This window comes from Pituophis catenifer, unplaced genomic scaffold, assembly GCF_029215685.1.
Source record: "Pituophis catenifer annectens isolate HBS135680 unplaced genomic scaffold, rPitCat1.0.hap2 SCAF_8, whole genome shotgun sequence".
Lineage (NCBI taxonomy): Eukaryota > Metazoa > Chordata > Lepidosauria > Squamata > Colubridae > Pituophis > Pituophis catenifer.
Window position 1 is genome coordinate 34,193,514 of NW_027256888.1, and position 15,185 is coordinate 34,208,698.

General features: G+C 31.9%; 1 protein-coding gene across 2 annotated transcripts in view; it reads right to left on the minus strand.

Annotated features, from left to right (window-relative positions):
• Positions 1-4,266: 4,266 nt before the first annotated feature.
• GPM6A (glycoprotein M6A) overlaps positions 4,267-15,185 on the minus strand; it is a 216,947-nt gene continuing 206,028 nt past the window's right edge. For both annotated transcript variants that reach the window (XM_070948353.1, XM_070948352.1), the window contains exons 4-7: positions 8,121-8,274; positions 7,079-7,155; positions 6,029-6,094; positions 4,267-4,428 (exon numbers count right to left, since the gene is read on the minus strand). In XM_070948353.1, coding sequence (XP_070804454.1) covers positions 4,276-4,428; positions 6,029-6,094; positions 7,079-7,155; positions 8,121-8,274 — 450 coding nt within the window. In that variant the 3' untranslated portion in view covers positions 4,267-4,275. The remainder of the gene's footprint in view (positions 4,429-6,028; positions 6,095-7,078; positions 7,156-8,120; positions 8,275-15,185) is intronic.

Below are 15,185 nucleotides of genomic sequence, written 5' to 3' on the forward strand. Positions count from 1 at the left end.
CGAGATGGGACGGATGATGATTGGACAATGTGATGGACTGATGGGTGCAGGGGATGGATTTGGGGATTTTGATTTACCTACTCTAATAAATGGAACTTTGAGAAAATGCTTGCCTCGGAGGTTTTAATTGGAGTTGGGGTTTTCTAGAATGCCAACAGGGTGAAGTGTGACTGAAAACAAAAATTAGGGTATCCAAATTCTATTTCAGATGGAATCTAGGACAAAAAAAATAGGTACTAAATGAATTATAAGCATTTTTTTGAGAAGATGTAATAAGCCTCTTGCAATTAATCCAAGTAACAGGTAATGAAATAAAACTTTGTATCAGCAAAAAAAGGGGGGTTGTGATGCATAAATTGTCCTTCGGGGTGTTTTGTATCACTCTCACGTTCAGACCTATGATGCTCCCACAAAGGTTGATTTCATTACCCGTTACTTGAATTAGTAACAAGTAATACATGTTCTTGATGCACAAAAGTGCTACTTGTTAGTTACACAGGAATGCTTAGGAGGGATTTGGGGATATTGCATTGAAAGTCAGCATGTGCAAAAAAACCCACTCTTTTTAACCAAATATTTTTTAAAAAAATCCATCTCAGCTTGGGCAACTCATTCCAAAGTTTTATGGAGGACAGTTGATTTTTGATTTTCCTCCAAAGAGCCTGGAGGAAAGCCTATTTCTGGATTGAAAGAATTTATTTTTTTTTCCTTTGGAAGGGTTATATTTAATTACCTTTAGCTAATGTTGTCTATTCATAGTGTAGTAAGATCTGTTAGAAACTGGTTCCCTGGTTCCCCAAAGGAAATATTGTTCTCAAGAAAATAGTATAATTAAATTGCTAGGATGTTTTTTTCTTTTAAAATCTCTATCGTTTGCCTGTATTGTCTAAAATAAATGTTAGAGTTTTGGAGCTTACTGTGAAATCTCAAGTCTTTGAGTTGATATTCCAATTAACTCCTTATTATCATGATATTTAAATGATTTTGACCTATTGAATTTGAATCCTTTCCATATGTATTTGTTAATTTTTTAATACATTCTGATCTTGCTAATCCAATGTTAGGTAAATAAAATGTTAGATAAATAAAGATTTTGTTCTATGTTCCAGGTAAAATTATGGGTCCTGTAAAAGTGCTCCCAACAACCAACATGATGAATGATGGCCAGCTTTTGGAGTTTGGTTTTAAAAGGGCCTTTTAGAATTAAAAAATTGGCCTTTTGAAGAAATTATTAATAACTTCAATTTTGGTATCAAAGAGAGATAAAACCTGAGTTGACAAGGTAACTAAGTTATTTAGAATCACTTAGGAAAGGTATACAGGAATACGGCAAATACAGTAAATAAATTTCACAGTTTTATTCCTGAGTTTTCACTTTTGGTATTAATAATAATCTATTTAAAGTATTATATTACACTGTAACCAAATGCTGTTCATGAACTTAGATTCATGAACAGCATGAATCCCAGTGTTTTGTATTTATATTTGTTTGTTTTTGTTCACCCTATTCTTTTATTACTCTTCTCTCTTTTTTTTTAACACTTGTCATTGACTAAAAGAGTGGTTTGATTACATTTTTAAAGCACTGGTCTTTGACTGAAATAGAGCAATTTAATTTGATTATTTCAAGAAGAAGCTTGCTAAAGGTTGATGTTATAAACACTCAGAAATAGCATTAACAGTGGTACAGTACAAATGACTGTTACAAATCCAGAATGAGCAAACTGTTTAGGCATGAACTCAGTTGATATCTTTGGTGTCTAAAGGTTGTAAAAGACATGGCAGTGATGTCAGTGAAGAGATGAGACCAGAATATTCAGCCTGATTCCAGTCTTCCTCCCTTTCAGATGTTGACTTAAAAAAAAACATAGAACCTATTTTATTTTAATTTTTCTCTATAATTTGATACTATTCTATTGAATTTCTGCAGTGTCAGAAGATAAAACACTGCCTTCTGCATGGGTTGCCTGTTACATGCTTCTGACATTTAAATGAATAAAGAATTATATCTTGAATATATCTTGAGTTATATATTTCATTTGCTCTTATTTTCACAGTTAAGATGAATAATGTAATCATAATATCCCTGAAAAAAATTCTCAGGTAAGGATATAACAATTTATAATATCACTTCTGTGATATCTGTCTAATCTAATCTAATCTAATCTAATCTAATCTAATCTAATCTAATCTAATCTGTGATATCTTTGACAAATAAGAACTTCTTCAGAAAAAAAAGGAGAAATGAAACACAGACAATCAATAACTACACAAAGTACACAAGTGTATTTATTACATTTTTGCAAGCACTTGGTTCTACAGTTCAAAAACGCCACCATCAAGCTGTTGGCACATTTATGTACAAAACAGATTAATTATAATGCCTGCTACAAAGCATTCTTTGTGAAAATACAAACTCTAATACAGAGAAAAGCCAAAAGCATCAACATCATTACATGAGTTTAAAAGACATTTTAAAAAGCATCACAAACTGTTTTAAACACAAAACTGAAACACTACAATATAGAATAGAAAGAAGTTAATAATACCTCTGCAGAACTGTAAATACTGGTACTGCACATTTTGGAATGTTGACCTCTTATAAGACAGTAAAGTGTAAAAAATAAAATAAAATCAAAACAAAACAAATTTAAAAAATGCAAAATGAACTAATACAACTTGATGCATAAACATGCCACAAGTAACTATTGAATTACCCTCTACTTACTACAAGAATTGGTAAAAATTACTGATGATGCATGACTAGTAATTGTACAAAGAGTTTTACTCAAGAATTTTTATTAGAAATGCACTTACACTGAGAAAGAATTCACAATGATCCAATAAGTGCACAAACTAGCTAGGTTTTTTTAAAAACACTGACAAAAATGTCTTGTCAGAATACATCACTTTAAAAGACACTTTACAGCATTCTTGTAGCATTAGAAATAGGCAAAATAAAAATAAAAACACCAAATTTGGTCCAATAATACTTTTTTTCATTTTTTGTAGTTTTTATGTGTTTTTGTTTGTTTTTAGACAGGTACTTCTTTCAGATTAACATGACTGACTTTTCTCTTAATACTTTCTTACTGAAAATAAAGGTTCAAATATATTACTAACATTTCCAAACAATAGCTCCAGTAGCAGCCATTAACTCAACTTTAACATTATACAGGTAAACCAGTATGTGTGTAGGAAAGCTACAAGCCAAGCTATTACAATTATGGAAGCCTCCTCAAAAAAGATCACATACATTCTATGTATAGTTCAGACAGGTGCAATCCACTTAATTGTTTAAAGCAGGTAAAAAGACTCTGGCTCTTAAGATTGCTGTATTATAGATATAGCATTTTTATAAATATAGCTAAGCGAAAATTGCGCAGATCAGCACATGAACAGCTCCAGTTTAGCATAGCCATTTTGGGATTACAGAGGTCATTCTGTAGAAACCTATACATAACTCTATGTAATATTTGTCTATACACTGCAAATCTTGAAGGTAACTGTGGTCATCATACGCTTTGAAAAAGACGCATGGCCATGCATAACAAGCACCACGGTCTGCATGCTCACAATATAAACAGGAATAGCTATCAATGAAACTTTAAAATAGTGAATACTCCATTAAGTACATCAAGAATAATACAATGTTAACAAAGATAAGAAGCACTTCTTTTTGTTTTTTACCTACTCTTACAAATTTAGAAATTGCACCTTTGATTGTTTTTAAAATGTTCTCAGGACCCTCCATCAAGATGCCCACTGGTCCATCTGGCAAGATTTCCAAATCTGAAGGAATGTCAGCAGTGTGCCTCCTCAAAAAATTGTACATGGTGTACGACTGGTCCCTTAGAAGTATACCTGTAGTTAAAGTACTTACTAAAATCCAAACTAAAAAGTATAAAAAGCCATTTGTTCTTTTTCAAAAACATATAAGAAAAAAAGTGTTATGCATAACACATATGAAGTGGTTTTTAAAAAAACACATCTCTATCTGACAATAGTTAGTATTCTGGATCTAACAGAAAATCATTTTAGGATGCAGGAAAGGCTGTTTCAGGAGCTTTGTAGTAGAAACTGATCACATAAGCTATTAACTAATTAAGAAACCAAGTGCTGGACAACCAAGAATTATTATAGGGGCAATGTACAAGTCACCCTACTATGTTTTGTGTGAAGCACTTTTTCATTTTGATTTTAAAAATGGAAAGATGGGTGGCCTTTAGTTAAACAACAAAGCAAATAATGGTAGAAAGTAAGACAAGGTTTCCCTTATGTGTAGGCATTAAGCCGCTCTTTGGAGCGGGTAGAATGAATATCATGTAATTCTTGCTCTTCCTTTGATTTAATATCTTCATACTTCTGCATTCTGCAAGCATCTTTCACATAGGCCCAGTTAGCAGACAGAACCATAAGATAGTGGACCTGAGAAGGAAGGAAGGAAGTTTGTGGTTTTATTCACATTATTTAATATTACATTTTATCATACCCACTTGAATACTTTTAGAATGTGTGTACTTTAAAAGCTGTTTACTAAAATAATCAGGAATTTTAAAAAAATTACATTCTTAAAATAAGTCATGGCAAACAAAAAAACAAATAAAAAATACTAATTTGCTTGCTATTCTTAATTTTGCAATTATTCCTTTTCTCTATGGTTTTTGGCTTGTTGGAAATATGTTCACACATATTCCTGTTTATGTTTTTTTTTAGTTGTTCAGCAATTATTTAGCCTTTTGGCTATGCTCTAGCTCATTTATTCACTTTATTCCTATTGACTATGAAAACCCAGAAATGAAGATTTGTTTAAACTGCAAAACGTTTGTTGAACCGGTTGTTAAGCCAGGAGGATCCCACCACTGACTTACACTGGTGGTCTCATTTGTACCTGTTACTGGCATCATTCAAATATAGTAACATTGTTTTTAATGTAGAGTTTGAAAGTTATTCTTATTGGCAATTCTTTTCTGTTCATAATCATTTGAAAATCTACAATACTTCTATGTGCCAAATAACTTTCTATGATATGAAAGATGTTTATTGTGTTTACTATATGAAGCAGTGAAAATTTTATCTTAGGTGTAAAATTTTATCGTTGTGAACATTCTAACTATAACTGTTTTAGCAGGAATTGTTTTTATACAGCCAAGAGTAAAAGAAGTACAAAATTATAATATAAAATAATTAAATGTATTATATAGTGAACAAAATTGTTTACCTGGCACTCTTAAAAATTAAGCTACTTTAAAGAATCATTCCTGTTCTAGTCTGAAAAATATAATAATAACAACCACCAAATTTGGTAGTTGTGCATGGAGTGTACCCCCAAACATTAGCAATTCAAAACCCCAAAATATTAGCCCTTTTGGGGAGTGTTAGGAAGATTTGGGAAGAGGTTTAAGGATTGAAAGGAATATACTATGTCTCAGAAGGTTTAAGGCAGCTACTCTCACTCTTGATTTTGCTAAAAAATATAAAGAAAACCTTTTGTTGGCCAATTTTGGTAATGTTGCCATTCAATTTTGGTGTTGTGATATCAGTTTGTTCTGGAACTACACGAGGTCCATAAAACACTCAAATTTGAATTGGGAAATTGTTGAAATTAGTAAATATTTGTTGCCTATTTCAAAAGAGCCAAGAAGGAATAATTAAAATAAAAAAAAAAGTTTAAGGTTTGTAGGATCAAATGACTATTATATGCTAAAATTATTACTAAAATGTTTTTATATCTTTGATTTTGTGTATATAATTCTTTGAGTGCTTAAAACTGCATTCCAAGCAATCATCAATGAATTGTAGGATAACTGAATAGGGTGTTATTATTTGGACTAATAATTACAATGTTTACTAGAGGATATTGGGCTAATTCCCTATTGTGTTCATATTCCCTTTCTCTTTAGACATGTATTTCCACTCATTTTTACCTGATGGAGCCTCAAAATTCCTGTGATTAGCTTTAATGTTATAACGATCCCGAGGATGTAGATTACAGTTTATTATAAAGGCAAAGTTATCTAAATCTTACCATAGCAATGACTGCTGCTCCAGCCCCAGCAAGGGCTACAATAAACAAATGGAATGTCATGTTCAGCTACAAAAGGAAGAAAAAAAATTACAAACTAAGAACACCAACTGAACCTATACTATGCAAATATCACAGTGCACACACAAATAGTCATATTGTTAAAGTTTTTAAATACATCGATTTCTTCAATTCACTACTATTATTCATTATTTTCTTTACAGCACCTTTGAAAATTGGAAAAAGCTGTCTTACTTTCATTGATAGCAAAGCTATCAGTGCAAAAACAAAGCATATTTTAGTAAGTAAACAGGGGTTGAACTTTTTTCCTCAGTATTTTCCTGCTGCCTTTTGTTCTCTCTTTTTCCCAGATGGAAACAAAACTACATTTATCTGAAGAAGAGAAAGATAGCTATGTCTGTACTGGATAAACTATGAGCTAATCAAAAGTGCAATCCAGTCAAAATGTTATTTCTCCTCTTCTCTTCTTAAATAAAAAAAATATGAAAAGCTAATATATGATTTAACTGGAGCAGATGAGATGGGGTATACACAGCAATATAATTTTAATCTTCCCAATCATGGCTTGGAAATTAAAGATAATTATGTCTTAACTGGCCCTATGGCTAAAGAAATTGCTCCAATGAAAGTTCAGGTTGATACATTTTATTATTTTCTATACCAAGACATGGAAAGTGTTTGACTAAAAGATAGTGGCATGTTGCCCACTGGGTTTCATTTTCAATTGAAAATGAACAATAGTATGTACTTAATTAATGTGTAAATCATTCATAAAATATTTTTTCCTCATATTATTATTAAAACATCACTTTTTGTATTAATCATTCAGTAATTTGTTCAATCAAAAATATGATGGTATTAAAGACTTTATTTATGACCATTCAGATCAACACCTTCGTCAGTTGAAAAGGATTTACAACAAACAGAATAATCAGAATTAACTATTTAACATTTTGCGTTAAATATTAAGGAATTGGAAAAGCATTAGTTATGTCTTTATACAATAACAAAACTTTTCATAGTTTTGTTTACCTCAGTAGATTCACACATCCTGAGGAAATTTTCAGATGCTGTACAAATCTTTTTTTCCTCTCCAATTGTTACAATTCCTGGAATAGATGAAACAGTCAATGATTTTTGATGCATATTTATCATGTATTCATTAGTGAAATTGACAATTAATAAACATAAACATAACTTTATGTATAAGAACAGCCAATTAATTGGTAGCATGACATTTAAAAACAATTCAAAGAATAACCTTGTTTTAGGAATCAGGCGGTTGTTGCTGATTGCAATTTTTTGTACAAAAATGTTTTCTGCTTTCACAAGTTTAATATAATATGGTCATGAAAAGGTTAGTTATATATTCCTTCATAATATTTTTGGCTGCCACATTGTAAAGTTAAATATTTTTTAAACAAGAAAATGAATTAAATTAAATTCAGTAATAATAAAAGCAATTTATAAGTATAAATAGACCAAAATGCAGAATTATCAAAATTAAAAATAGTTTAAGTTTTTAAAGAAACCAGTAAAAATAAGAAATCAGAGTCCTATCTATGACATGGAAAGCTATATAAATTTGGTAAATTATTTTTTTTTAATTGAAAAGTGACAGAAAAAAGGTATGAGGTGTATTTGCTGCTCCCTGAGTTTGGTTCAGAGCACCAAGGACCCCTCAGCTAGAAATATTTTCCTTTTTACCACATATGGGAGAAAAAAGGTACTCAATAAATTCTAGAGATCAATCCACTACTGTGTTTACCAGTCAAAAGTGCTCTTACCCATAGATGATAAGGGTAGAAAGGAGCTGATAAGGACAGGCAAGTGCTCTAAAGAACAAAACTAAACAGATCCATCCAATTTGATATGCAGTAAAATAATATTATTAGTTTAAAACCAGGATCAAAATAAAGATAGCAAAGTCAAAAGCCTGCTGCTAATAAATTTAGTCCGCAGGAGAATGATAGATTTGGAATAATATTTGTATACATCCAAAATTTCAAACAGTGAAATGTGCTTTTTAATTAGTATTTTACTGATGGAATTAATCAATATTTTAATTGCTTACCAAACTGACGGAGATCCAAGCAGAAATTTGCTCCTTCCACCAGGGTGGTGTTTTTACAAATGGTCCACAGGTTGAAATACATGTAAACGGGCAGAGAGGTGAAGGCTGTAACTCCCAGCCAGGCCAACATGAAGATATAAGTCAGCATAATAAACTGTAACAAATATGAACAAATAAGACAAAATCTGGCAAATGTTAAAGCATGCACAGAAGAAAAGTAATATTTTCCACAGAATAAAATATTTATATATCTATCACAATTGGTATAAACAACTAATTTCTTATGAGACAGAAACAAGACTCAAGATGAAATTCATATATTAATCACTAAAGTAATTTAATCCTATATTTAGGCTTCCACAGTTAAAGAGCTATGGGATTCATTAGTAGCAGCTCTGACAAATACAAAATATGCTATAAAATGGAATAGTAACTGTTCTGTTTCTATCTAGCCACTGCATTTTATTGATTCATTATTTTTCTTCTTTAAGGGAAAAAGTTTTAATATTTTAATATTTAATCCATTGAGAGAATTTTGAATGACTTAGAAATACAATATACTATGTAATAAATGCCTGTTCTATGAAAAACACAGAAACAAAATGTGTCTCTGACAAAGCTGTTCTATCACCATTGGGGAAACCATACAAAGAAGACACCATATTTATCCCTTGCTTTATGTTCTGTCAGTGATAGAACTTTACATTAACTTGAAACCTGGACAAAGTATTCTAGCCAAGTTACTTTAATTGCATAAGGAAATGATCATAGCTGCTTCTACATCAATGACTGCCCTCTCTCTATATATATATATTTGCTTTAATTTATATGCCACCCTTCTCCGGAGACTCAGGGCGGCTTACAATGCGTTAAGCAATAGCCTTCATACTTTTGTATATTTATACAAAGTCAGCTTATTGCCCCCACAATCTGGGTCCTCATTTCACCTACCTTTGAAAGGATGGAAGGCTGAGTCAACCTTGAGCCTGGTGAGATTTGAACTTGCAGTAATTGCAAGCAGCAGATGTTAATAACAGTGCTTTAGTCCACTGTACTACAGGCTCTTGCTATCTTGTTATTATCTTGCTGGAGAATAGAATACATTGAAATCACCAATATTTAATCCCCACATACGGTGATGTGAGACAGAATTGGATCCCTGGTTTGGGGCTACATCTTTCAAACTGCATGAAGACATTTAGGCATTACAAAAAGGCAATTTCATAAGAACACTCCATCTTACAAACACTGCTCTCATAAAATAAAGGCAATCTTATACACATTAATACAATTTTTTATATTTTATTTTGGGGTTTTTAAATCAAATCCATGAAAGTAGCTGGAGAATCAAAGGGTTGCACCTCAAGCTAGTAAGCATTACTATATAACTTCTGCAATTGATACCCATGTCTCTGCCATTCATCTCCCTTTGCTGTATATGAACACCTTTGATATCTATAATGTCCCAATCCCATATTTTCCTTCCAATTGTAATAAAGAGTTTCCTACATGTATGTGATGCATTCACTCCACCTGAAAGAATCACAACTTTAAATAATCAGAACCTTTTTTAAAAATAAATCCTTACAGCATCACAAAATGCATGGAGCAGAAAAACCAGAAATCCACAATGGGCTGAATTAAATATTTCATTTAATTTTCAGGAAAGTATATTCAAGTCATTTCAATGATCCTCTCTCAATCCTATTGGGAAAGGTCAAGGCATATCCACTAGTTGAACAACAGGTTTGCATCGCTCATTTTTATCTTTCATTTCATTAAAAGTATGAACTACATTTTAATTCTTGCTATTTTTCTGTGTGTTCTCCTTTCTTCTCTATTCTTTTTCCATGCTGACACAACAATGACAAAGGTGAGCCAGTAGATTATTAATTTATTTGCTTCAGGCAGGTTCCTATAGCTCCTGTTAAAAGACTGATAATAAACTGTTATACAACAATTGAAGATATTAAAAACAGCACTGTGCCCAAAGCCCACCTTGTCTACTTTTCCTTGTCACAATGAGGCTGGGGAGCTCGTATGTATGTAATGTGCTTTCTCTATCCTGGCTAATAAAGTTGTTTATATAGCCCAGGCAATTGCTCCTTTAATAGTTGAATATACAGTAGTAGGTAGAGATCCTGTATGCTATTCTAGTAAGATGCTGCTTTTGCAGCATCTTACTAGAAGGATTAACAGAAAAATAACAATTACCTAAAATTACCCTAAACTTCAACTCAGTGTGATATGTGATATAAGTTATTTTCATCAGGATTTAATACTGCCTTGGGAGCTTAATTAAAATAAAAAAAGTAAATGAACATCTCATTAAAAAAAGATTGAATTTTGTCTTAGCCTTCTTATATCATTTCTGTTTAAGAGCTCCATGACACTATAGCATAATGCAAATAAATAAGGCATTTCTGCCAAATTTAGACACTTTCTCTGCAAAAAGTAGGTGGAAACCAGAACTCATTTTAGAATCTGAGAATATAGAATATAAATAAAAGGCATCATTTGTTCAGCTCAGGAAAGAGATGTAGAACTGGAGATCCTCAGCATACTGATGATAGGATATGATGATTTCTACCAGATGCCAATAGATAACATCACCCAAAAGTTCCAAATAGATTAACATCTATTTAAATAGATTAACAGGAATGGAAAGGGAGTCAGGTCCTGAGGTGATCCACACAGAAAGAGTTTAGGCTAGAGCTCTCCCTGCTACAAGTGGAACTGACATTAGAGGAGAACTACTACAAAATTGTGCCTATCACTCCCAACCTTATAAACCAATCCAAAAGGTTGTCATAATGGTACTCAACATTGCTAAGTGAGGGGAGGACACATTCCATAATATAGTAGTTGTATAATTGTTTTTTTTTCTTTTTAAAATATGATTATTATTTTTTTAAACAAACTAATGTTAAAAACTAACAAAAAGGATTTATAAAGTTATCTAAAGTTAGTGGTAATGACCCAGTAAGGTTTATATCATGCCATGAATTTGAGTCTACCAAGTTCTAATCCACTATCTAAACATTACCTGACGTTAAAGTTCTATCAAACCACTATGCATGATATTTGGGATTACAGGACAATTTTTTTACAATTTACTTTTTTTTCTGCCCATGATCTACTATGTCTGCTGTCTGAGCAATGAAATATTTAAAACTTTAATTTTTTGCTTTCTGAATTCTATATGGTAATATAAAAATTGTTATTGCTATAATTCAAAAATATGATTTAAACCCCATTGGTGTAGTGGTTAAGGCATCAGGCTAGAAACAGGACATTAAATTCAAGTCTGGCCTTAGGAACACAAGTAGCTGGGTGACCTTGGGCCAATCACCTTCTCTCAACCCTAGGAAAGAGGCAATAGCAAATCACTTCTGAAAAAAACTTTTATAGTAAAACTGTAGGGTTCTGTCCAAGCAGTCTCCAAGAATTGGACATAACTGAATGGAACTAAAAATAATAATTACATAAGTATCTTATGTAATAAGCAATACAATAAATTAGACGCAGGATTTTATGTTTAATATTCTTGCCTCAAAACTAACATGCCTTGCAAAGGCTGCATTACGGATGTAAAAAAACCAATATTGATAGGTAACACATTCATTTGAGATTTTTCTCTTGCTAGTACCAATAATAATTTCTCATTACTAATACTAATCTTTTAAAAGTGGAAAAAATATGACCACTGTCCTAGGTAAGGGTCTTACAAAAATAAAATATTATGTACACAGGTAAAATGACAGGAAGCTAACTAAACATGAATGAAAAAAATCAGAGCAGCAACTATTTCATTAGCATAATGAACCAGAAGAACAAATTGGCTCTTTAGTAATTTAATTAGATCCCTTAAGAAAGAACATAAATGAAGTGACAAAAAGAATGCTTATGATATAGCTGCTATTATTATGCAAATAGCAGGGCTTATGATAGTCTATTCTACTGTTAAGCAGTCATTAGGGTGATGGAATAAATCACTAGCTGAAAAAAACACCCTGATCCAATCTAAGTAAACATCATAATTATACATAGTTATCTACCTACAATGTGTTCTACCTGTTAATAGATAAGTAATATTTTTAAAACATAACTATTTCAACAACTTCTACAGGACTAGAGTAGGAAAAGGCTCCTGTACAATACTGCTATAAAAGTAAAAAGGGCCAAGAACAATTGGAAAATATCACATTCTTCTTAACGTTCTTCTCTAGCAGCATTTGTCAATCCCAGAAGTCTCCAACACTGTCAGAGAATTATTTTGGGGTTTTTTTTCACTCTTCTTTCAACTTTTACCAGAAGCACTTGCCAAAGCTGAAAAAATCAGACTCTCATGAAAATACTTACCTCAGACATTTCGTGAAGCACCTGTCAAAGTTGATTTGACTTTGGTGAATGCAATTGGTAAAGTTGAAAGACAAAGCACTTACAAGGCAATGCTCTCTTCATGACATTCTCTTTCAGCACTTACCAAAACAGGAAGATTTGGTGTTTGTAAATTAGAAAGGTAATTGCTATAAATAGCTTCACAATGATGTACAGTAAATTATTCATTGAGGTAAATTTTGAAGTGTTGTCAACCAATATTCTTCATCAAAGCCAATCTAATGCAGTCAGTTATAAGATTCTCTTCATTTTAGTTTCATATGCCAACCAGAATAAATTCTGGATCCGACAGTCAGCCTAAGTATGGACTCATCCTTAAAGAAAAATGCAGCTCTGTTTATCCATATGCTCTTAATCCCCCAAAAGCTTCAATTCAATTTCTACTTCCAGTCTCATCAGTGCACTTGTGACAATTAATTCTAACCCAGCACATGAGTGGCTTCATATAAATATTATATAACACAGGAGATAAGTTGGAGCCTTACAGGATCATTCCTAGAGAACTGAATAAACAATCCTTATATTTTCTAATGATAGTACTTAAAATGGAGGCACCCTTATTTTCTTCAGTTGTTTGAAGAAGATACTATGGTCAGTATTATCAAAAGCTGAGGAATTATGAATTATTGTGGATGGTCACACTAAAACATAATCTAATGGAGATCATCCATCAGGTTAAGGCATTCTCCATGCAAAAGTAGGTTAAAATTCCAAAATGGAAAATAGCTTTAGAGAGTATTTACATTTTTTTTTGAAATAATATAAATAAGGAATATGGGCATCTTAACATAAAATTATTTTAAAAATTGTCTGCTATATTCTGGATATTCCAAATCTCTCAAACAACATAATGCAGAAGAAAAGACAGACTAATCATAGGATAAAATAATATTGAACACAACAAAGCAGTTCTTCTAAATATATTTAAATGTGGAAAGTGTATGGTTATTGTTTTTATGAACTTAAAACTTTTTTTTTTCAAATTTTGCTGAATATTCTAAGGTACAATGTTGTCAAATTTGATCTCTATAACGTACATTATAGCACTGCTTTTTCCTCTCTTTTACCAGAAAGATTGCAATGTTTTTATTTTATTTACTTTGTATTCTTTCAGAAAAAAGTAAATTTATGCATTATAAAAATGGCAAAACTATTTTTTACCTACATATGAAATATTTGCTTGGATTCTGCATTTCATGACAATATTATAGCTTGCCAGTGTTCATGGGTAATATAAATCGCTGATTATAAATCATCGATTAGCTATCTGGAGGTGAAGAATATATCATGACGAAACCAGGAGACAAACATAATCTGAAATTATGGACCCAAACGGTTGGAATTAGACATATCATCATTTTTTAAAAAGCAATTAGGTCCATATACTCTTCTTATTCATTTCTTGATTTTTGGCCTTTATTCCATTTTTACTGTTTTTTAAAAAATATATCCTCAGATTTATATACAGACAGATTTATATACAATTATTATACCAAAGTTATCATTCTTCAAGCCTACCCATACTCTTTTTATATATAAACTGAGTTAGCTCAGGGGTCCCCAACCCCGGGGCCGGGGCCTATTCAGAACCAGTCCGTGTGAGAGGTGGGCTGGCGTGCACATGTGTGCTTGCAGCTGAACTCACATGAGCAGCGAGCCGGCATGCACATGCATGCGCACCAAACTCCACTTGAAGTTGAGCTGAGTGTACATGTCTGTGTGTCCCAGACCACTGCGCATGTGAGTTGGGCTGCATGCACACATATGCACAACTATCACATGGCCTGGTTCCCCTCTCCTCCCAGGCGTGCCGCCAAGCGGCAAAGGTTACCTGATATTTATTTAGATAGCTAAATGTTTTTTAAAAAATCGTAATTTTCCAAGGATTTAATATACCTCATATACTTACAAAAATTCTACAACTGTGAATGCTTCTGATCAGAAAAAGAAAGAAAAAAATCATTTTAGAAAGTCCAAGTCAGAAAATGCAATTCAACAGAATAATTATTCTAGGATCAGTATGTCCTTCAGTTAATAAGTTATATAATTCAGTTATATAATATTCAGGACAAATAGATAATTTATTTTTTTATTTATTTCTATTTCATGTTTCTAGATCACCCATTTCTCTCAAGGGAATTAATAGTTGCAGGAAAATGTATCTGTACTTTTCTGAATGTGCAGAGATATACATATATAGGATAACAAAATTCATGAAGTACAAGTACTAAAATGCATCAGATTATTAAATTGGTATGAGTAGCTCAAAGGAAGATGCTTGCAGCTGATAGAAGAGAGTTTTAATGCCAATATTGCTATCTCATTAATGATTAATAATGCCTGCAAATTTATTACAAAAATCAATAATCAATTTTGTGGTAAAATCAATTTATTGAGAGACTAGGTTGTCACCAAATGCTACTAAAACAGTAAGCCTCACTTTTTTCTGAAACAGACACTATGAATAATGAAAGGATTCTGTTACACAATTAGTCAATTCTGAGCCTCTTGAGAAATTGAAAACCAAAGATAAGAACCAAAAACATAAAATGAAGTAAAGATAAAGTAGAATATATTTGTCGATACGTTTTCTGAATATGGAATGAAAAATAAAATATCTCAGGAAATTTACATGAGGTACAGAAATTGCACAATAAAAACTGG